We start from the raw sequence: 25237 nt of genomic DNA on the forward strand, positions 1-25237 counted from the left end.
CGGCACCTTCCCCTCAGCGGCAGCCACTGTGTGCGGCTGTGCGGTGCTATGGGAGAGACGTCATGATGTCTCTCCCATAGATCCGAGGAGCAGGCGGCCAGGCAGAGATGAGTGGACCAGAAGCAGTAGCTGGGCTGGAGAGTATTGTGTGTGGGTTTTTTTTTTGTGTGTGTGAAGCGGAGCTACTTGAGGGCAGCTTTTATTGGTGGCAGCTGTACTAGGGGCATAACTACAGGGGGCATCTGTACTGGGGGCAGCTTCTGCTGGGGGCATAACTACAGGGAGCAGCTTTTACTGGGGGTATAACTACAGGGGGCATAACTACAAGGGGCATCTGTACTGGGGGCAGTTTCTGCTGGAGGCATAACTACAGGGGGCATAATTACAGGGGGCATCTGTACTAGGTGCAGCTTCTACTGGGGGCATCTGTACTGAGGGCAGCTTCTACAGGGGGCATAACTACAGTGGGCATCTGTACTGGGGGCATAACTGCAGGGGGCAGCTTCTGCTGGGTGCATAACTACAGGGGGCAGCTTCTACTGGGGGGCAGCTTCTACTAAGGGCATAACCACAGGGGGCAGTTTCTACTGGGGTCATAACTACAGGGGGCATCTGTACTGGGGGCAGCTTCTACTGGGGGCATAACTACAGGGGCATCTGTACTGGGGGCAGCTACTACTGGGGCATAACTACAGGGGGCATAACTATGGGGGGCAGCTTCCATGGGGGCATCTGTACTGGGGACATTTGTACTGGGGGCAGCTCTACAGGGGGCAGCTCTACATAATTTGAATTGGGGATACTATTGCGTGACCACGCCCCTTTCTATTTTGAGACCACAACCCTTTTTTGCACTGTGGGCCTACAGTGCCCACAATCCCTTTAGAGCTTGGGCAGGGGGGGGGGGTGAGTTCCACCACCTCTCCAGGACCACTTTAAGCACTGCTCTGCACTATGGGGGTGATTCCGAGTTGTTCGCTCGCTAGCTGCTTTTAGCAGCATTGCACACGCTAGGCCGCTGCCCTCTGGGAGTGTATCTTAGCATAGCAGAATAGCGAACGAAAGATTAGCAGAACTGCTAATAAATAATTCTTTGCAGTTTCTGAGTAGCTCCAGACCTACTCACAGATTGCGATCAGCTCAGTCCGTTTAGTTCCTGGTTTGACGTCACAAACACGCCCTGCGTTCGGCCAGACACTCCCGCATTTTTCCCTGACACGCTTGCGTTTTTTAGCACACTCCTGGAAAACGCTCAGTTACCACCCAGAAACGCCCCTTTCCTCTCAATCACTCACCGATCAGCAGAGCGACTGAAAAGCGCCGCAGAATCCACAGCAAATCTACTAAGTTTTTAGTTAAATAACTAAGCGCATGCGCCTTGCGTGCCTTGCGAATGAGCATTTTGCAACAAATCGCAGCATAGCGAAAATCGGCAACGAGCGAACAACTCGGAATGACCCCCAGAACACGGTAATTTACCAAGGACTCGTATTTATGAATGTGGTTGGAAATACCCTAAAATCGGCCGTAAAATGCCTCGATTCATATAAATGAGGACGTCTCAAATAGAACTGCTTCTTGCTGGCGTGTTTCTCATCTCTCACTACTGCCCACTTGCTAAGGTAAATATTAGAATATCCCTGTATGCTTTTTTTGGGGGGGTGTTTTTGTTTAAATTAAAAAAACACTTTTGTCGGTGTGCAGTATACCTTTATAATGTTAAAATGTGTAAGCACATGTGTGTTAACCCTTATAGTACCACACTATTGTATGTTGTTTTGTGCTTATTTGGTGTATGTTTGGCCATGCTTTCACATGTCCCTAAGTCAATTGTGTTAAACTGTTATTAAGGACACTCTTCTCTATATCAAGACTTAACCAGTGCTGCATGTATAAGCTATGTTTCTTGAATGTCACCATGCATATTATCTACTTAAACAACTGTACTATATTTCTTGTGGAAATAAATAACAGACACCAGTTAGTGTTGTGCCTTGGTTTTAGTTATTTGGTAACAAATAATAAACCATGTCCTTAATTTGGACACAAACATGTATAATGCTTTTTGCATTCAATTATACTTTTACCAATAAATAACATGATTATTTTGAATTATTTTGCAGGTCTTCCTCTGGATGTGGATGGTTCTTTGGCACTTGAGTGTGGTCGGGTTCGTCCAGAACATCTTGGTGGTGAGGTGACAGGTGAAACTAAGGGGGTTGTGCCTGTTGAGCTGGTACTTGTTTGGTCTGCTTAATGCGTGAGATGCTGGGTTAGTGTAGTTATAGTGACATTCAAGTCTCTAGTGGCTGTTGCATGGCTTTCCATTATTCGGAGCATGCTCTCTTGTGTAGTTTGTGTAGCAGCTAATATTTGCAGGTATGATTGGTGGAGCCTTTGATTTTCATCCATTATTCTTTGATAGGTGTCTAGCATCCTACAATTGTCTGTCCTCAGTAATTCTATAGCGTTAGCCATTCTTGTGAGTTCAGTGGTTTGCCGACTGTTGCGTCGACATAATCTTGGTATATGATGGGCCAGACTAGCAATTAATTGTGTTTGCCGACGCAAGCACTCAAAATTATTGCTTTGCTGAGTGGTCCAGTTGTCCCAGAAAGTCTGTTCCTGAGACTGTGGCTGTGTTGTGTTGTGATTGGGCTTATGTCCGGATGTGGTGTCATTTGCCTGGGCAGAGTATACAAATGTGTTGGGCTTGGGCCAGACGGTGGTATTGCTGTGAGGTGTAATGTGTATGTATCTCCATTGTCAGCTTCTGGCACTTGGGCTGGTGGAGTTGGCTGAAGACTGGGATCCCCTGAAATGAGAGACCAGTTGCGTGTAAGTTTAAGCTTATTATCTATTCAAGAATATCCAATGTGTTTTGTTCCCTTGCCCTCAAAAAATAAATTCTCATAAATTGTTAATTACTGGATGTTGTTTTTATTCTCATTTTGGTTTATTGGTTTGGTGCCTCAATAGTTGTGTGTATGACAATTATCCTTTTTTTTGCTGGCTTGGACTAACATAGGACCATCAATTCTTTCACATTAAGTTATTACAGAACATAATGCTAAATTTTAGCAGTGCATTATTTGCTTCACCACTTAGAGCGTAAGTTGCTGCCTTAAACTGTGAAAGTACAAAGGGGATATTTAACTAAGATGTGTGTTGTTTTTAAGCATGCCTGTTGCACATACATTGCAAACACATTCCCAGATGTTTGGACTATATGGACTAACATAAATGTGGAGTGTAATGTGTTTGGTCGGTATGGGCAATCAGCCATCTGAAATAGGAAAGGCATCTTTGAAGAATTGGCACAATGGTTGGCATATGGTAAAGTGTGTGTGTGGAAGTATGTTTTTTTTATTTTGTCCTGTTTTTTAACACTCACCAGGCAGGTGTGGAGAATGTGGTGACAATGGCTGCGGACTGTCCAGGAGTTGCATCGGTGGGGCGGATAATACCTCTGACATGCATCGACGTGGTGGTGTGATGTGTACTGGGCGGGAAGACACACCCAGACTGCGTTTCCGTGGTGGCAACACGTGAGTTGATGGGCCTAAACCAAAAAAAATAAAAAATTATAATTTTCATGGCAAAATTATGTGAAAACAAACCCAATTCCAATGTTCTTACCAGCATCAGCAGCATCCTCAGCATCAGTAGGAGTGGAGTCTGTGCCTGAGGCTGTGTGTGACTTTTTGGATACTGCAAATGAGTATGATGCAATTAGTTTGTTTTTTTATTATACCCCATAAATAAATTACAAACAAAAACATGAGGTATTTCTGTATGACCTTAGAAAAAAAGAAACCGAAAAAAACATCACCAAAAATGTACACATAGGGGTAAATTTACTAAGATTCGTAATTTCCTAAAAAAGGTCAAAGTTCAATCACGAATGACATCGACAGTGTAAAACTGCAACTTTTTGAATTGATTACGATGGATTTACTAAGCTGTCGTATTCGGGTTTTTCTTTTCTTCCGATGTCGATGTCATTCGTTTTTTTTTACCTATTTTTACGGCAGTGATTAGCAAAACACTGCCGTTTTTTTTTACAATCAATCTCGGCCGGATCTGTGTGATCCGTGCTGGGGTTCTTATTTTTTTTTTTTTTAATTAAACAATGTAAAATCCCAAAAAAAAATGCGTGGGGTCCCCCCTCCTAAGCATAACCAGCCTCGGGCTCTTTGAGCCGATCCTGGTTGCAGAAATATGGGGAAAAAATTGACAGGGGTTCCCCCATATTTAAGCAACCAGCATCGGGCTCTGCGCCTGGTCCTGGTCCCAAAAATACGGGGGACAAAAAGAGTAGGGGTCCCCCGTATTTTTAAAACCAGCACCGGGCTCCACTAGCTGGACAGATAATGCCACAGCCGGGGGTCACTTTTATATAGTGCACTGCGGCCGTGGCATCAAAAATCCAACTAGTCACCCCTGGCCGGGGTACCCTGGGGGAGTGGGGACCCCTTCAATCAAGGGGTCCCCCCCCCCAGCCACCCAAGGGCCAGGGGTGAAGCCCAAGGCTGTCCCCCCCCATCCAATGGGCTGCGGATGGGGGGGCTGATAGCCTTTGTTGTAATTGAAAAGATATTGTTTTTAGTAGCAGTACTGCAAGTCCCAGCAATCCTCCCCCGCATGCTGGTACTTGGAGAACCACAAGTACCAGCATGCGGCGGAAAAACGGGCCCGCTGGTACCTGTAGTACTACCACTAAAAAAATACCCAAAAAAACACAAGACACACACACCGTGAAAGTATAATTTTATTACATACATACACACATACATACATACATACTTACCTTATGTTCCCACGCAGGTCGGTCCTCTTCTCCAGTAGAATCCAAGGGGTACCTGTTGAAGAAATTATACTCACGAGATCCAGGGGTCCAGGCTCCTCGGGAAATCCAGGGGTAATCCACGTACTTGCATAAAATAAGAAAACGGAAAGCCGAGCCACGAACTGAAAGGGGCCCCATGTTTTCACATGGGACTCCTTTCCACGAATGCCAGAAACCCACTCTGACTGATGTCTAAGTGGGTTTCTTCAGCCAATCAGGGAGTGCCACGTTGTAGCACTCTCCTGATCGGCTGTGTGCTCCTGTACTGAGTGACAGGCAGCACACGGCAGTGTTACAATGTAGCGCCTATGCGCTACATTGTAACCAATGATGGGAACTTTCTGCTCAGCGGTGACGTCACTTTAGATCAACCGCAGGGCAGAAAGTTCCCATCATTGGTTACAATGTAGCGCATAGGCGCTACATTGTAACACTGCCGTGTGCTGCCTGTCAGTGAGGACAGGACCACACAGCTGATCAGGAGAGTGCTACAACGTGGCGCTCCCTGATTGGCTGATGAAACCCACTTAGACAGAAGTCAGAGTGGCTTTCTGGCATTCGTGGAAAGGTGACCCATGTGCAAACATGGGTCCCCTTTCAGTTCGTGGTCGGGACACCGTTTTGTTTTTTTTGTCAAGTACGTGGATTACCCCTGGATTTCCCGAGGAGCCTGGACCCCTGGATCTCGTGAGTATAATTTCTTCAACAGGTACCCCTTGGATTCTACTGGAGAAGAGGACCGACCTGCGTGGGAACATAAGGTAAGTATGTATGTATGTGTGTATGTATGTAATAAAATTATACTTTCACGGTGTGTGTGTCTTGTTTTTTTGGGGTATTTTTTTAGTAGTAGTACTACAGGTACCAGCGGGCCCGTTTTTCCGTCGCATGCTGGTACTTGTGGTTCTCCAAGTACCAGCATGCGGGGGAGGCTTGCTGGGCCTTGTAGTACTGCTACTAAAAACAATATCTTTTCTTTTACAACAAAGGCTATCAGCCTCCCCATCCGCAGCCCATTGGATGGGGGGGGACAGCCTCGGGCTTCACCCCTGGCCCTTGGGTGGCTGGGGGGGGGGGACCCCTTGATTGAAGGGGTCCCCACTCCCCCAGGGTACCCCGGCCAGGGGTGACTAGTTGGATTTTTGATGCCACGGCCGCAGGGCACTATATAAAAGTGACCCCCGGCTGTGGCATTATCTGTCCAGCTAGTGGAGCCCGGTGCTGGTTTTAAAAATACGGGGGACCCCTACTCTTTTTGTCCCCCGTATTTTTGGGACCAGGACCAGGCGCAGAGCCCGATGCTGGTTGCTTAAATATGGGGTAACCCCTGTCATTTTTCCCCCCATATTTCTGCAACCAGGATCGGCTCAAAGAGCCCGAGGCTGGTTATGCTTAGGAGGGGGGACCCCACGCAATTTTTTTTGAAAAAATAAGCACTTTCCCACCCCTTCCCACTGATATACATGCACGGATCTCATGGATCCGTGCATGCCTATCCAATCACGAATAAAAAAAGCAGGTCTGTTTTTTTTTAGCACTTTTTTACGAGTTGTAATTTTTCACGGCAGTGTTTGTTCTTTTTTTGCTTTGCACTTCTTAGTAAATGACCGAGATTCATACTTAAACAGCCGCGTTTTGACCGATGGTGTATTCATTCGTAATTTTTTACCTGAACTTGCAAAAAATTACGAATGCCCTCATCACTGCCGTGATTAGTGCTTAGTAAATTACCGAGATGACACTTTGATGAAAAAACGGCATCTCGGTCAAAATCGGGAGCTTAGTAAATTTCCCCCATACTGTTTTTCTAAATATAACACATACTGCAACTAACCCTATATTGGGCCAAACTTTAAAAAAAAACACTTTTGTAAAAAACAATTCACATGAAAAGACAGTATGGTTGGTTTTAGAAACACCCAAAATACACACACACACACACACACACACACACACACACACACACACTCCCATAAAAAAAAGGTGTGCATGATGCAACCACAATAAGCATGGGAAAAAAAAACTGTTTCTCAGCGCAAAAAAAAAAAAAAAAAAAAGGATGTCAGCATACACAATGCAAAATTGACTACTAAAAAACATGTGCCCATATAAAACAACAATACATTATTTGGACCAAACAACACAAAGCAAAACATTTGAAAGAACAACAAAAGGACACAATACTGCAAAATACACAATCACAACTTACCAGCATTCTTGGGCTGATCAGAGTCCCGGACAAATGTCCCCCTCACGACTTCCGGTGGAATCAGGTTCTGCAGGGGCACCTCATAATCCAAATAAGAGGCCACAAAAGGACGGCCACCTCCTGTTTGGCGTGCAGACTTTGCCTCCTTGGCCATTTTGGCTTTCACACGCCGCTAGAATCATAGAACCTCTTTCTACATGTGTCCTCAGTTCGCCTTACCAAACCCTCACTATTTACAGCATCAACCACCTTCCTCCAGATAGCTGCTTTCTTACTGGAGGATACCTTGGCAGCCTGTGGCCCAAAAAGCTGCCGATGGTATCTCATAATAATCCACACCAGGGCCTCATTTTCAGCAAAAGTAAACTTGACATTGCGGCCTGACTTGGTCCTGGTGCGTGGCTGCGGAGCCACATCACTTTCACTAAGTACTCAGGCTCATCCTCAGCCACCTCCTCCCCCTCTCTCACCTCACTAACCTCCTCCACCTCACCTACTTCACTAACCTCCTCCACCTCACCTACCTTACTAACCTCCTCCTCCTCACCTCCCTCACTAACCTCCTCCACCTCACTAACCACTGCATGAGACATACTGAAGACAAACAGAGAACACTAAAAAAAAACACAAACAAAACACACTCCTCCTCTACACACCACACAAACACACTGACAAGAGACTCAAATTAAAACAATGACTGAAAAAAATTACACACTAATAACTAACAAGACAATGAAGACTAGACAGCTTACAAACACAGTACAACAATCAAAACTCAAAATATATACCAACAAATCACTCACCAACTCCTCACACCACTATCTCTCTCCTCTCCACTAACTAAACCCACGAGGTGCAGACAGTTTGGGGCGTATTTATACTAGAGATGTGCACTTGAAATTTTTCGGGTTTTGTGTTTTGGTTTTGGGTTCGGTTCCGCGGCCGTGTTTTGGGTTCGACCGCGTTTTGGCAAAACCTCACCGAATTTTTTTTGTCGGATTCGGGTGTGTTTTGGATTCGGGTGTTTTTTTCAAAAAACCCTAAAAAACAGATTAAATCATAGAATTTGGGGGTCATTTTGATCCCAAAGTATTATTAACCTCAAAAACCATAATTTCCACTCATTTTCAGTCTATTCTGAATACCTCACACCTCACAATATTATTTTTAGTCCTAAAATTTGCACCGAGGTCGCTGGATGACTAAGCTAAGCGACCCTAGTGGCCGACACAAACACCTGGCCCATCTAGGAGTGGCACTGCAGTGTCACGCAGGATGGCCCTTCCAAAAAACACTCCCCAAACAGCACATGACGCAAAGAAAAAAAGAGGCGCAATGAGGTAGCTGTGTGAGTAAGCTAAGCGACCCTAGTGGCCGACACAAACACCTGGCCCATCTAGGAGTGGCACTGCAGTGTCACGCAGGATGGCCCTTCCAAAAAACACTCCCCAAACAGCACATGATGCAAAGAAAAAAAGAGGCGCAATGAGGTAGCTGTGTGAGTAAGCTAAGCGACCCTAGTGGCAGACACAAACACCTGGCCCATCTAGGAGTGTCACTGCAGTGTCACGCAGGATGGCCCTTCCAAAAAACACTCTCCAAACAGCACATGATGCAAAGAAAAAAAGAGGCGCAATGAGGTAGCTGTGTGAGTAAGCTAAGCGACCCTAGTGGCCGACACAAACACCTGGCCCATCTAGGAGTGGCACTGCAGTGTCACGCAGGATGGCCCTTCCAAAAAACACTCCCCAAACAGCACATGACGCAAAGAAGAAAAAAAGAGGCGCAATGAGGTAGCTGTGTGAGTAAGCTAAGCGACCCTAGTGGCCGACACAAACACCTGGCCCATCTAGGAGTGGCACTGCAGTGTCACGCAGGATGGCCCTTCCAAAAAACACTCCCCAAACAGCACATGACGCAAAGAAGAAAAAAAGAGGCGCAATGAGGTAGCTGTGTGAGTAAGATAAGCGACCCTAGTGGCCGACACAAACACCTGGCCCATCTAGGAGTGGCACTGCAGTGTCACGCAGGATGGCCCTTCCAAAAAACACTCCCCAAACAGCACATGACGCAAAGAAAAAAAGAGGCGCAATGAGGTAGCTGTGTGAGTAAGATAAGCGACCCTAGTGGCCGACACAAACACCTGGCCCATCTAGGAGTGGCACTGCAGTGTCACGCAGGATGGCCCTTCCAAAAAACACTCCCCAAACAGCACATGACGCAAAGAAAAATTAAAGAAAAAAGAGGTGCAAGATGGAATTGTCCTTGGGCCCTCCCACCCACCCTTATGTTGTATAAACAGGACATGCACACTTTAACCAACCCATCATTTCAGTGACAGGGTCTGCCACACGACTGTGACTGAAATGACGGGTTGGTTTGGACCCCCACCAAAAAAGAAGCAATTAATCTCTCCTTGCACAAACTGGCTCTACAGAGGCAAGATGTCCACCTCATCATCATCCTCCGATATATCACCGTGTACATCCCCCTCCTCACAGATTATCAATTCGTCCCCACTGGAATCCACCATCTCAGCTCCCTGTGTACTTTGTGGAGGCAATTGCTGCTGGTCAATGTCTCCACGGAGGAATTGATTATAATTCATTTTAATGAACATCATCTTCTCCACATTTTCTGGAAGTAACCTCGTACGCCGATTGCTGACAAGGTGAGCGGCGGCACTAAACACTCTTTCGGAGTACACACTTGTGGGAGGGCAACTTAGGTAGAATAAAGCCAGTTTGTGCAAGGGCCTCCAAATTGCCTCTTTTTCCTGCCAGTATAAGTACGGACTGTCTGACGTGCCTACTTGGATGCGGTCACTCATATAATCCTCCACCATTCTTTCAATGGGGAGAGAATCATATGCAGTGACAGTAGACCACATGTCCGTAATCGTTGTCAGGTCCTTCAGTCCGGACCAGATGTCAGCATCAGCAGTCGCTCCAGACTGCCCTGCATCACCGCCAGCGGGTGGGCTCGGAATTCTGAGCCTTTTCCTCGCACCCCCAGTTGCGGGAGAATGTGAAGGAGGAGATGTTGACAGGTCGCGTTCCGCTTGACTTGACAATTTTGTCACCAGCAGGTCTTTGAACCCCAGCAGACTTGTGTCTGCCGGAAAGAGAGATCCAAGGTAGGTTTTAAATCTAGGATCGAGCACGGTGGCCAAAATGTAGTGATCTGATTTCAACAGATTGACCAACCGTGAATCCTTGTTAAGCGAATTAAGGGCTCCATCCACAAGTCCCACATGCCTAGCGGAATCGCTCCGTGTTAGCTCCTCCTTCAATGTCTCCAGCTTCTTCTGCAAAAGCCTGATGAGGGGAATGACCTGACTCAGGCTGGCAGTGTCTGAACTGACTTCACGTGTGGCAAGTTCAAAGGGCAGCAGAACCTTGCACAACGTTGAAATCATTCTCCACTGCGCTTGAGACAGGTGCATTCCACCTCCTATATCGTGCTGAATTGTATAGGCTTGAATGGCCTTTTGCTGCTCCTCCAACCTCTGAAGCATATATAGGGTTGAATTCCACCTCGTTACCACTTCTTGCTTCAGATGATGGCAGGGCAGGTTCAGGCGTTTTTGGTGTTGCTCCAGTCTTCTGTACGTGGTGCCTGTACGCCGAAAGTGTCCCGCAATTCTTCTGGCCACCGACAGCATCTCTTGCACGCCCCTGTCGTTTTTTAAAAAATTCTGCACCACCAAATTCAAGGTATGTGCAAAACATGGGACGTGCTGGAATTTGCCCATATTTAATGCACACACAATATTGCTGGCGTTGTCCGATGCCACAAATCCACAGGAGAGTCCAATTGGGGTAAGCCATTCCGCGATGATCTTCCTCAGTTGCCGTAAGAGGTTTTCAGCTGTGTGCGTATTCTGGAAACCGGTGATACAAAGCGTAGCCTGCCTAGGAAAGAGTTGGCGTTTGCGAGATGCTGCTACTGGTGCCGCCGCTGCTGTTCTTGCGGCGGGAGTCCATACATCTACCCAGTGGGCTGTCACAGTCATATAGTCCTGACCCTGCCCTGCTCCACTAGGTCCACATGTCCGTGGTTAAGTGGACATTGGGTACAACTGCATTTTTTAGGACACTGGTGAGTCTTTTTCTGACGTCCGTGTACATTCTCGGTATCGCCTGCCTAGAGAAGTGGAACCTAGATGGTATTTGGTAACGGGGGCACACTACCTCAAGAAATTGTCTAGTTCCCTGTGAACTAACGGCGGATACCGGACGCACGTCTAACACCAACATAGTTGTCAAGCCCTCAGTTATCCGCTTTGCAACAGGATGACTGCTGTGATATTTCATCTTCCTCGCAAAGGACTGTTGGACAGTCAATTGCTTGGTGGAAGTAGTAAAAGTGGGCTTACGACTTCCCCTCTGGGATGACCATCGACTCCCAGCAGCAACAACAGCAGCGCCAGCAGCAGTAGGCGTTACACGCAAGGATGCATCGGAGGAATCCCAGGCAGGAGAGGACTCGTCAGAATTGCCAGTGACATGGCCTGCAGGACTATTGGCATTCCTGGGGAAGGAGGAAATTGACACTGAGGGAGTTGGTGGGGTGGTTTGCGTGAGCTTGGTTACAAGAGGAAGGGATTTACTGGTCAGTGGACTGCTTCCACTGTCGCCCAAAGTTTTTGAACTTGTCACTGACTTATTATGAATGCGCTGCAGGTGACGTATAAGGGAGGATGTTCCGAGGTGGTTAACGTCCTTACCCCTACTTATTACAGCTTGACAAAGGCAACACACGGCTTGACAAATGTTGTCCGCATTTCTGTTGAAATACTTCCACACCGAAGAGCTGATTTTTTTGGTATTTTCACCAGGCATGTCAACGGCCATATTCCTCCCACGGACAACAGGTGTCTCCCCGGGTGCCTGACTTAAACAAACCACCTCACCATCAGAATCCTCCTTGTCAATTTCCTCCCCAGCGCCAGCAACACCCATATCCTCCTCATCCTGGTGTACTTCAACACTGACATCTTCAATCTGACTATCAGGAACTGGACTGCGGGTGCTCCTTCCAGCACTTGCAGGGGGCGTGCAAATGGTGGAAGGCGCATGCTCTTCACGTCCAGTGTTGGGAAGGTCAGGCATCGCAACCGACACAATTGGACTCTCCTTGTGGATTTGGGATTTCGAAGAACGCACAGTTCTTTGCGGTGCTTTTGCCAGCTTGAGTCTTTTCATTCTTCTAGCGAGAGGCTGAGTGCTTCCATCCTCATGTGAAGCTGAACCACTAGCCATGAACATAGGCCAGGGCCTCAGCCGTTCCTTGCCACTCCGTGTGGTAAATGGCATATTGGCAAGTTTACGCTTCTCCTCCGACAATTTTATTTTAGATTTTTGAGTCCTTTTTTTACTGATATTTGGTGTTTTGGATTTTACATGCTCTGTACTATGACATTGGGCATCGGCCTTGGCAGACGACGTTGCTGGCATTTCATCGTCTCGGCCATGACTAGTGGCAGCAGCTTCAGCACGAGGTGGAAGTCGATCTTGATCTTTCCCTAATTTTGGAACCTCAACATTTTTGTTCTCCATATTTTAATAGGCACAACTAAAAGGCACCTCAGGTAAACAATGGAGATGGATGGATACTAGTATACTTATGGATGGACGAGCGACTGCCGACACAGAGGTAGCTACAGCCGTGGACTACGGTACTGTGTCTGCTGCTAATATAGACTGGATGATAATGAGATAAAATTAAAAAATATATATATATATATATCACACTAGTACTGCAGCCGGACAGGTATATATTATGTAATGACGGACCTGCTGGATACTGTCTGTCAGCACTGCAGACTCCTGAAGTAAGCGACTAGTATCAAGAAGATAGAAAAAAAAAATAAACCACGGGTAGGTGGTATACAATTATGGATGGACGAGCGACTGCCGAGTCCCGACACAGAGGTAGCTACAGCCGTGGACTACCGTACTGTGTCTGCTGCTAATATAGACTGGATGATAATGAGATAAAATTAAAATATATATATATATATATATCACACTAGTACTGCAGCCGGACAGGTATATATTATGTAATGACGGACCTGCTGGACACTGTCTGTCAGCACTGCAGACTCCTAAAGTAAGCTACTAGTATCAAGAAGATAGAAAAAAAAAAATAAACCACGGGTAGGTGGTATACAATTATGGATGGACGAGCGACTGCCGACACAGAGGTAGCTACAGCCGTGGACTACCGTACTGTGTCTGCTGCTAATATAGACTGGATGATAATGAGATAAAATTAAAATATATATATATATATATCACACTAGTACTGCAGCCGGACAGGAATATATTATGTAATGACGGACCTGCTGGACACTGTCTGTCAGCACTGCAGACTCCTAAAGTAAGCTACTAGTATCAAGAAGATAGAAAAAAAAATAAACCACGGGTAGGTGGTATACAATTATGGATGGACGAGCGACTGCCGACACAGAGGTAGCTACAGCCGTGGACTACCGTACTGTGTCTGCTGCTAATATAGACTGGATGATAATGAGATAAAATTAAAATATATATATATATATATATATATATATCACACTAGTTCTGCAGCCGGACAGGTATATATTATGTAATGACGGACCTGCTGGACACTGTCTGTCAGCACTGCAGACTCCTAAAGTAAGCTATTAGTTTCAAGAAGATAGAAAAAATAAATAAACCACGGGTAGGTGGTATACAATTATGGATGGACGAGCGACTGCCGAGTCCCGAAACAGAGGTAGCTACAGCCGTGGACTACCGTACTGTGTCTGCTGCTAATATAGACTGGATGATAATGAGATAAAATTAAAATATATATATATATATATATATATATATCACACTAGTACTGCAGCCGGACAGGTATATATTATGTAATGACGGACCTGCTGGACACTGTCTGTCAGCACTGCAGACTCCTAAAGTAAGCTACTAGTATCAAGAAGATAGAAAAAAAAAACCACGGGTAGGTGGTATACAATTATGGATGGACGAGCGACTGCCGACACAGAGGTAGCTACAGCCGTGGACTACCGTACTGTGTCTGCTGCTAATATAGACTGGATGATAATGAGATAAAATTAAAATATATATATATATATATATATCACACTAGTACTGCAGCCGGACAGGTATATATTATGTAATGACGGACCTGCTGGACACTGTCTGTCAGCACTGCAGACTCCTAAAGTAAGCTACTAGTATCAAGAAGATAGAAAAAAAAAATAAACCACGGGTAGGTGGTATACAATTATGGATGGACGAGCGACTGCCGACACAGAGGTAGCTACAGCCGTGGACTACCGTACTGTGTCTGCTGCTAATATAGACTGGATGATAATGAGATAAAATATATATATATATATATATATATATATATATATATATATATCACACTAGTACTGCAGCCGGACAGGAATATATTATGTAATGACGGACCTGCTGGACACTGTCTGTCAGCTCTGCAGACTCCTAAAGTAAGCTACTAGTATCAAGAAGATAGAAAAAAAAATAAACCACGGGTAGGTGGTATACAATTATGGATGGACGAGCGACTGCCGACACAGAGGTAGCTACAGCCGTGGACTACCGTACTGTGTCTGCTGCTAATATAGACTGGATGATAATGAGATAAAATTAAAATATATATATATATATATATATATATATCACACTAGTACTGCAGCCGGACAGGTATATATTATGTAATGACGGACCTGCTGGACACTGTCTGTCAGCACTGCAGACTCCTAAAGTAAGCTATTAGTATCTAGAAGATAGAAAAAAAAAATAAACCACGGGTAGGTGGTATACAATTATGGATGGACGAGCGACTGCCGAGTCCCGACACAGAGGTAGCTACAGCCGTGGACTACCGTACTGTGTCTGCTGCTAATATAGACTGGATGATAATGAGATAAAATTAAAATATATATATATATATATATATATATATATCACACTAGTACTGCAGCCGGACAGGTATATATTATGTAATGACGGACCTGCTGGACACTGTCTGTCAGCACTGCAGACTCCTAAAGTAAGCTACTAGTATCAAGAAGATAGAAAAAAAAATAAACCACGGGTAGGTGGTATACAATTATGGATGGACAAGCGACTGCCGACACAGAGGTAGCTACAGCCGTGGACTACCGTACTGTGTCTGCTGCTAATATAGACTGGATGATAATGAGATAAAATTAATATATATATATATATATCACACTAGTACTGCAGCCGGACAGGTATATATTATGTAATGACGGACCTGCTGGACACTGTCTGTCAGCACTGCAGACTCCTAAAGTAAGCTACTAGTATCAAGAAGATAGAAAAAAAAATAAACCACGGGTAGGTGGTATACAATTATGGATGGACGAGCGACTGCCGACACAGAGGTAGCTACAGCCGTGGACTACCGTACTGTGTCTGCTGCTAATATAGACTGGATGATAATGAGATAAAATTAAAATATATATATATATATATCACACTAGTACTGCAGCCGGACAGGTATATATTATGTAATGACGGACCTGCTGGACACTGTCTGTCAGCACTGCAGACTCCTAAAGTAAGCTACTAGTATCAAGAAGATAGAAAAAAAAAAATAAACCACGGATAGGTGGTATACAATTATGGATGGACGAGCGACTGCCGACACAGAGGTAGCTACAGCCGTGGACTACCGTACTGTGTCTGCTGCTAATATAGACTGGATGATAATGAGATAAAATTAAAATATATATATATATATATATATATATATCACACTAGTACTGCAGCCGGACAGGAATATATTATGTAATGACGGACCTGCTGGACACTGTCTGTCAGCACTGCAGACTCCTAAAGTAAGCTACTAGTATCAAGAAGATAGAAAAAAAAACAAAAAAAACCACGGGTAGGTGGTATACAATTATGGATGGACGAGCGACTGCCGAGTCCCGACACAGAGGTAGCTACAGCCGTGGACTACCGTACTGTGTCTGCTGCTAATATAGACTGGATGATAATGAGATAAAATTAAAATATATATATATATATCACTCTAGTACTGCAGCCGGACAGGTATATATTATGTAATGACGGACCTGCTGGACACTGTCTGCAGAATGCGTTTATAAAAACACCACACGACGAGTGTTTAACTTTTTCAGGCAGACAATCACAATATACTGGTGGTCAGCAGACAATCACAATACTGGTGGTCAGTGGTCACTGGTCAGTCACACTGGCAGTGGCACTCTGGCAGCAAAAGTGTGCACTGTACTTAAAATATGTACTCCTGCTATAACTGCACCCCAGTCTCCCCCACAATTAAGCTGTGTGAGCACTGCAGTGAGCACTCAGCAGTCAGATAATGATATACAGTATATGATGCAGTACACTGGGCTGAGCACAGATATGGTATGTGTGACTGTGTCACACTGTGTATAGTTTTTTTTCAGGCAGAGAACGGATTCATTAAACTGGTGGCACTGGTCACTGCCACTGGTCACACTATCAGCAGCAAGTAGTACTCCTCCTATATTATGCTCCCCAAAATTTGTGTCTCTCTCTCTCTAGTACTATTAGTCACTCTAAACGGAGAGGACGCCAGCCACGTCCTCTCCCTATCAATCTCAATGCACGTGTGAAAAATGGCGGCGACGTGCGGCTCCTTATATAGAATCCGAGTCTCGCGATAGAATCCGAGCCTCGCGAGAATCCGACAGCGGGATGATGACGTTCGGGCGCGCTCGGGTTAACCGAGCAAGGCGGGAGGATCCGAGCCTGCTCGGCCCCGTGTAAAAAAAGCTGAAGTTCGGCGGGTTTGGATTCAGAGAAACCGAACCCGCTCATCTCTAATTTATACGGCTGCGCTTTGACACTCCCTCGTATTCTACACAACCAATCAGGCATTACCTTCGAAATCGAAAGTAAATGTCAAAATGCGGCCGCACTGTCAAGAAAACACAGCTGCACTTGAAAAATACAAATCAGGCATCCAAAAAACCTTGGACGGCCGGACACAAACACATATACGGCCAGAAAATACACCCCAGAAATACGAATTACATCGACATCAGAAAATATGACTTATGCAAACACGGTAGCTTAGTAAACTCCAGTTAATGATTACAAAAAGTTGCAGAAAAATACGAACAATAAAATTTGAGTTCAAACTCCCACCAATTCGCCAGGAACACAAATCTTAGCAAATATACCCCCAAGTATCAGTACTCCTGCTATGGGTACAATTATATCCAAATACCAAACTCAGACACAGAGATCTTGAAAGTATCTGTCAATTTTAGGGTTAGGCACTGGAGGGGGGTTAGCCATAGCTGCCCCCCCCCCCCCCCCCCCCAACTCTTAGCCCTAGCAGCAACCCCAGATGGGTGAGGGTTAGCAGAGGGGACAGGGGAGGGGTAAAATAATTACCCTGTCAGCATTCTTAACATCGGGATGCTGGTGTTGGACATGTGACTGCCAGCATACCGACAGCCGAGATACCATACCCAACCCAGCCACAGAACCTGTGTAATTTATGAGTGTCCCAGTTTAGAGGAATAGTATGGCATGCCTGAGTATACAGCAGTCACTGGCAAACAAATGCAATTTACCCATAATTAATGTTTCCCATTCATAGCTGTCTGTAGCTCTAACTATTAGATGGAATGCAGGATTCCAGGACCAAAAAATTTGATCCAATATATTTCAATAGGGAAACATGTGACACCGTACAATGTAAAATGAGTGAAAAGTTGCCAGCAAATAACTAGTAGAAACCTAAAACATATTTTGACAATTTTATTTGTAAAAATCAGGGGGAAAAAACCTATTAGAGCTGCAGATAGTATTGAATAGGGAAACTTTATTAATTGGCATATTGTATTGGTGTATATTGTATGCACTACACCAAATTAAGGTAGCCCAAATGCCTTAAATATACAGTAAAATGCCTTTTTCAAGCTACAGTAGCCATAGAGGGACCACCAAGTTAATAGCAACATAAATAATGAAAGTAAATGACAATGTTACATACCCCTTGTGGTTTTTTTAAACTGTATTACTTATTATGTTTTTGTGTATTAGGTAAGGTTTAATAATTTGTAAATCATACTTGCCTACTTTTTACCCAGGACCCACAAAAGATGAAGGAGGGTAGGACTGTCAAAATTGGCCAAATAATTGTCTAGCTACTGAAAGTTTATGTGTTTAAACATATTCTACTGGTAAATGCTTCATCATGATGTCCTAGAAAAGGAATAAAAGCATGTGGATTCCTGAAGCGTTAGACAATATGGCATTTCCAAGCTATGCTTTGGGGATCCGGTTTTTAGGTCGACAGTAAGTAGGTCGACACTGTCTAGGTTGACCCCTACTGGTCAACAGTAAGTAGTCGACATGGTTTCTAGGTCGACATGGACTCTAGGTCGACATGTTCTAGGTCCACATGACAAAAGGTCGACATGAGTTTTTCCAATTTTTTTTAACTTTTTCATGCTTTAAAATCCACGTGGACTACAATTGGGAACAGTAACCTGTGCAGAGCGCAGCGGTAGCAGAGCAAGGCACCTTGCCCGAAGCATGGTGAGCGAAGTGAGCCATACAAGGGGACATGATGCACTAATTAGGGTTCCCGGTTACTGTACGGAGAAAACGACACACAAAAAAGTAAAAATACTGATGTTGACCTTTTCTCATGTCGACCTAGTACATGTTGACCTAGCATCCCTGTTGACCTAGAAACCATGTCGACCTACTTATTGCCGACCAATAGTGGTTGACCTAAGTCTTATCTACCTAACATACCACACCCATGCTTTGCTTCCCACTTACATGAGATATGCAGCACTGTACCAGATGACTAGGAAGAGCCAGTAAGCAGAAGCTGTGGTGCACCAGCAGCTTCATGGGATACAGCGTGACCTACACAGGCCTAGGTTGCGCTGGATTAAGGATTAGGGTGGTCCAGTGCACTAAAGACTTTGGGGATTTGGGGGCAGATGTATTAACCTGGAGAAGGCATAAGTAGTGATAAACCAGTGATATGTGCAAGGTGATAAAGGCACCAGCCAATCAGCTCCAATATGTAACTTAACAGTTAGGATCTGATAAAGGCAGCAGCCAATCAGATCCTAACTGTTAATTTACATATTGGAGCTGATTGGCTGCTGCCTTTATCACCTTGCACATATCACTGGTTTATCACTTCCTTATGCCTTCTCCAGGTTAATACATCTGCCCCTTGGTTCACTGTGTGCAACCGATAAACCTTTACATGAAAAGGGGGCATAGCCACACATCATGCCCCCATTTTATGTCTTGTGGGGGGCATGTACATTCCTTCCCCAGCTGCACATGTACATAGTAACACACACATGTTTACAGCCACATAAATACATATAGTCAGCCACACAAATACATAGTCACACAATTACACATACATTCTTTCTCATGCAGTCACTGTCATACATATATACTAGAGATGTGCACTTGAAATTTTTCGGGTTTTGTGTTTTGGTGTTGGGTTCGGTTCCGCGGCCGTGTTTTGGGTTCGACCGCATTTTGGCAAAACCTCACCGAATTTTTTTTGTCGGATTCGGGTGTGTTTTGGATTTGGGTGTTTTTTTTAAAAAACACTAAAAAACAGCTTAAATCATAGAATTTGGGGGTCATTTTGATCCCAAAGTATTATTAACCTCAAAAACCATAATTTCCACTCATTTTCAGTCTATTCTGAATACCTCACACCTCACAATATTATTTTTAGTCCTAAAATTTGCACCTAGGTCACTGGATGACTAAGCTAAGCGACCCTAGTGGCCGACACAAACACCGTGCCCATCTAGGAGTGGCACTGCAGTGTCACGCAGGATGGCCCTTCCAAAAAACACTCCCCAAACAGCACATGATGCAAAGAAAAAAAGAGGCGCAATGAGGTAGCTGTGTGAGTAAGATAAGCGACCCTAGTGGCCGACACAAACACCGGGCCCATCTAGGAGTGGCACTGCAGTGTCACGCAGGATGGCCCTTCCAAAAAACCCTCCCCAAACAGCACATGACGCAAAGAAAAAAAGAGGCGCAATGAGGTAGCTGTGTGAGTAAGATAAGCGACCCTAGTGGCCGACACAAACACCGGGCCCATCTAGGAGTGGCACTGCAGTGTCACGCAGGATGGCCCTTCCAAAAAACATTACACAAACAGCACATGACGCAAAGAAAAATTAAAGAAAAAAGAGGTGCAAGATGGAATTGTCCTTGGGCCCTCCCACCCACCCTTATGTTGTATAAACAGGACATGCACACTTTAACCAACCCATCATTTCAGTGACAGGGTCTGCCACACGACTGTGACTGAAATGACGGGTTGGTTTGGACCCCCACCAAAAAAGAAGCAATTAATCTCTCCTTGCACAAACTGGCTCTACAGAGGCAAGATGTCCACCTCATCATCATCCTCCGATATATCACCGTGTACATCCCCCTCCTCACAGATTATCAATTCGTCCCCACTGGAATCCACCATCTCAGCTCCCTGTGTACTTTGTGGAGGCAATTGCTGCTGGTCAATGTCTCCACGGAGGAATTGATTATAATTCATTTTAATGAACATCATCTTCTCCACATTTTCTGGATGTAACCTCGTACGCCGATTGCTGACAAGGTGAGCGGCGGCACTAAACACTCTTTCGGAGTACACACTTGTGGGAGGGCAACTTAGGTAGAATAAAGCCAGTTTGTGCAAGGGCCTCCAAATTGCCTCTTTTTCCTGCCAGTATAAGTACGGACTGTGTGACGTGCCTACTTGGATGCGGTCACTCATATAATCCTCCACCATTCTTTCAATGGTGAGAGAATCATATGCAGTGACAGTAGACGACATGTCCGTAATCGTTGTCAGGTCCTTCAGTCCGGACCAGATGTCAGCATCAGCAGTCGCTCCAGACTGCCCTGCATCACCGCCAGCGGGTGGGCTCGGAATTCTGAGCCTTTTCCTCGCACCCCCAGTTGCGGGAGAATGTGAAGGAGGAGATGTTGACAGGTCGCGTTCCGCTTGACTTGACAATTTTGTCACCAGCAGGTCTTTGAACCCCAGCAGTCTTGTGTCTGCCGGAAAGAGAGATCCAAGGTAGGCTTTAAATCTAGGATCGAGCACGGTGGCCAAAATGTAGTGCTCTGATTTCAACAGATTGACCACCCGTGAATCCTTGTTAAGCGAATTAAGGGCTCCATCCACAAGTCCCACATGCCTAGCGGAATCGCTCCGTGTTAGCTCCTCCTTCAATGTCTCCAGCTTCTTCTGCAAAAGCCTGATGAGGGGAATGACCTGACTCAGGCTGGCAGTGTCTGAACTGACTTCACGTGTGGCAAGTTCAAAGGGCATCAGAACCTTGCACAACGTTGAAATCATTCTCCACTGCGCTTGAGACAGGTGCATTCCACCTCCTATATCGTGCACAATTGTATAGGCTTGAATGGCCTTTTGCTGCTCCTCCAACCTCTGAAGCATATAGAGGGTTGAATTCCACCTCGTTACCACTTCTTGCTTCAGATGATGGCAGGGCAGGTTCAGTAGTTTTTGGTGGTGCTCCAGTCTTCTGTACGTGGTGCCTGTACGCCGAAAGTGTCCCGCAATTCTTCTGGCCACCGACAGCATCTCTTGCACGCCCCTGTCGTTTTTTAAAAAATTCTGCACCACCAAATTCAAGGTATGTGCAAAACATGGGACGTGCTGGAATTTGCCCATATTTAATGCACACACAATATTGCTGGCGTTGTCCGATGCCACAAATCCACAGGAGAGTCCAATTGGGGTAAGCCATTCCGCGATGATCTTCCTCAGTTGCCGTAAGAGGTTTTCAGCTGTGTGCGTATTCTGGAAAGCGGTGATACAAAGCGTAGCCTGCCTAGGAAAGAGTTGGCGTTTGGAGATGCTGCTACTGGTGCCGCCGCTGCTGTTCTTGCGGCGGGAGTCCATACATCTACCCAGTGGGCTGTCACAGTCATATAGTCCTGACCCTGCCCTGCTCCACTTGTCCACATGTCCTTGGTTAAGTGGACATTGGGTACAACTGCATTTTTTAGGACACTGGTGAGTCTTTTTCTGACGTCCGTGTACATTCTCGGTATCGCCTGCCTAGAGAAGTGGAACCTAGATGGTATTTGGTAACGGGGGCACACTGCCTCAATAAATTGTCTAGTTCCCTGTGAACTAACGGCGGATACCGGACGCACGTCTAACACCAACATAGTTGTCAAGGCCTCAGTTATCCGCTTTGCAGCAGGATGACTGCTGTGATATTTCATCTTCCTCGCAAAGGACTGTTGAACAGTCAATTGCTTACTGGAAGTAGTACAAGTGGGCTTACGACTTCCCCTCTGGGATGACGATCGACTCCCAGCAGCAACAACAGCAGCGCCAGCAGCAGTAGGCGTTACACGCAAGGATGCATCGGAGGAATCCCAGGCAGGAGAGGACTCGTCAGAATTGCCAGTGACATGGCCTGCAGGACTATTGGCATTCCTGGGTAAGGAGGAAATTGACACTGAGGGAGTTGGTGGGGTGGTTTGCGTGAGCTTGGTTACAAGAGGAAGGGATTTACTGGTCAGTGGACTGCTTCCGCTGTCACCCAAAGTTTTTGAACTTGTCACTGACTTATTATGAATGCGCTGCAGGTGACGTATAAGGGAGGATGTTCCGAGGTGGTTAACGTCCTTACCCCTACTTATTACAGCTTGACAAAGGCAACACACGGCTTGACAAATGTTGTCCGCATTTCTGGTGAAATACTTCCACACCGAAGAGCTGATTTTTTTTGTATTTTGACCAGGCATGTCAATGGCCCTATTCCTCCCACGGACAACAGGTGTCTCCCCGGGTGCCTGACTTAAACAAACCACCTCACCATCAGAATCCTCCTGGTCAATTTCCTCCCCAGCGCCAGCAACACCCATATCCACCTCATCCTGGTGTACTTCAACACTGACATCTTCAATCTGACTATCAGGAACTGGACTGCGGGTGCTCCTTCCAGCACTTGCAGGGGGCGTGCAAATGGTGGAAGGCGCATGCTCTTCACGTCCAGTGTTGGGAAGGTCAGGCATCGCAACCGACACAATTGGACTCTCCTTGTGGATTTGGGATTTCGAAGAACGCACAGTTCTTTGCGGTGCTTTTGCCAGCTTGAGTCTTTTCAGTTTTCTAGCGAGAGGCTGAGTGCTTCCATCCTCATGTGAAGCTGAACCACTAGCCATGAACATAGGCCAGGGCCTCAGCCGTTCCTTGCCACTCCGTGTGGTAAATGGCATATTGGCAAGTTTACGCTTCTCCTCCGACAATTTTATTTTAGGTTTTGGAGTCCTTTTTTTACTGATATTTGGTGTTTTGGATTTGACATGCTCTGTACTATGACATTGGGCATCGGCCTTGGCAGACGACGTTGCTGGCATTTCATCGTCTCGGCCATGACTAGTGGCAGCAGCTTCAGCACGAGGTGGAAGTGGATCTTGATCTTTCCCTAATTTTGGAACCTCAACATTTTTGTTCTCCATATTTTAATAGGCACAACTAAAAGGCACCTCAGGTAAACAATGGAGATGGATGGATACTAGTATACTTATGGATGGACTGCCGAGTGCCGATACAGAGGTAGCTACAGCCGTGGACTACCGTACTGTGTCTGCTGCTAATATAGACTGGATGATAATGAGATGAAATCAATATATATATATGTATGTATATATAATATCACTAGTACTGCAGCCGGACAGGTAGATAATATATTTATTAGGTAATGATGACTGATGACGGACCTCCTGGACACTGTCAGCTCAGCAGCACCGCAGACTGCTACAGTAAGCTACTATACTATAGTAGTATGTACAAAGAAGAAAGAAAAAAAAAACCACGGGTAGGTGGTATACAATTATGGATGGACTGCCGAGTGCCGATACAGAGGTAGCTACAGCCGTGGACTACCGTACTGTGTCTGCTGCTAATATAGACTGGATGATAATGAGATGAAATCAATATATATATATGTATGTATATATAATATCACTAGTACTGCAGCCGGACAGGTAGATAATATATTTATTAGGTAATGATGACTGATGACGGACCTCCTGGACACTGTCAGCTCAGCAGCACCGCAGACTGCTACAGTAAGCTACTATACTATAGTAGTATGTACAAAGAAGAAAGAAAAAAAAAACCACGGGTAGGTGGTATACAATTATGGATGGACTGCCGAGTGCCGACACAGAGGTAGCTACAGCCGTGGACTAACGTACGGTGTCTGCTGCTAATATAGACTGGATGATTGATAATGAGATGAAATCAATATATATATGTATGTATATATAATATCACTAGTACTGCAGCCGGACAGGTAGATAATATATTTATTAGGTAATGATGACTGATGACGGACCTGCTGGACACTGTCAGCTCAGCAGCACCGCAGACTGCTACAGTAAGCTACTATACTCTATAGTAGTATGTACAAAGAAGAAAGAAAAAAAAAACCACGGGTAGGTGGTATACAATTATGGATGGACTGCTGAGTGCCGACACAGAGGTAGCTACAGCCGTGGACTACCGTACTGTGTCTGCTGCTAATATAGACTGGATGATAATGAGATGAAATCAATATATATATATGTATGTATATATAATATCACTAGTACTGCAGCCGGACAGGTAGATAATATATTTATTAGGTAATGATGACTGATGACGGACCTGCTGGACACTGTCAGCTCAGCAGCACCGCAGACTGCTACAGTAAGCTACTATACTATAGTAGTATGTACAAAGAAGAAAGAAAAAAAAAACCACGGGTAGGTGGTATACAATTATGGATGGACTGCCAAGTGCCGACACAGAGGTAGCTACAGCCGTGGACTAACGTACTGTGTCTGCTGCTAATATAGACTGGATGATTGATAATGAGATGAAATCAATATATATATGTATGTATATATAATATCACTAGTACTGCAGCCGGACAGGTAGATAATATATTTATTAGGTAATGATGACTGATGACAGACCTGCTGGACACTGTCAGCTCAGCAGCACCGCAGACTGCTACAGTAAGCTACTATACTACAGTAGTATGTACAAAGAAGAAAGAAAAAAAAAAACCACGGGTA

General features: G+C 45.2%; 1 protein-coding gene across 4 annotated transcripts in view; it reads right to left on the minus strand.

Moving 5' to 3' along the window:
* LOC134911364 (uncharacterized) overlaps nt 1–25237 on the minus strand; it is a 284834-nt gene that overhangs the window by 71732 nt on the left and 187865 nt on the right. For 2 of the 4 annotated variants that reach the window (XM_063919609.1, XM_063919610.1), the window contains 3 exons: nt 3640–3711; nt 3395–3562; nt 1995–2815 (listed from right to left, as the gene is read on the minus strand). The exons of the other annotated variants lie outside the window; for them this stretch is intronic. In XM_063919609.1, coding sequence (XP_063775679.1) covers nt 2550–2815; nt 3395–3562; nt 3640–3711 — 506 coding nt within the window. In that variant the 3' untranslated portion in view covers nt 1995–2549. Of the gene's footprint in view, nt 1–1994; nt 2816–3394; nt 3563–3639; nt 3712–25237 lie in introns of those variants that run through there. 4 annotated transcript variants of the gene reach the window in all.

This window comes from Pseudophryne corroboree, chromosome 4, assembly GCF_028390025.1.
Source record: "Pseudophryne corroboree isolate aPseCor3 chromosome 4, aPseCor3.hap2, whole genome shotgun sequence".
NCBI lineage: Eukaryota > Metazoa > Chordata > Amphibia > Anura > Myobatrachidae > Pseudophryne > Pseudophryne corroboree.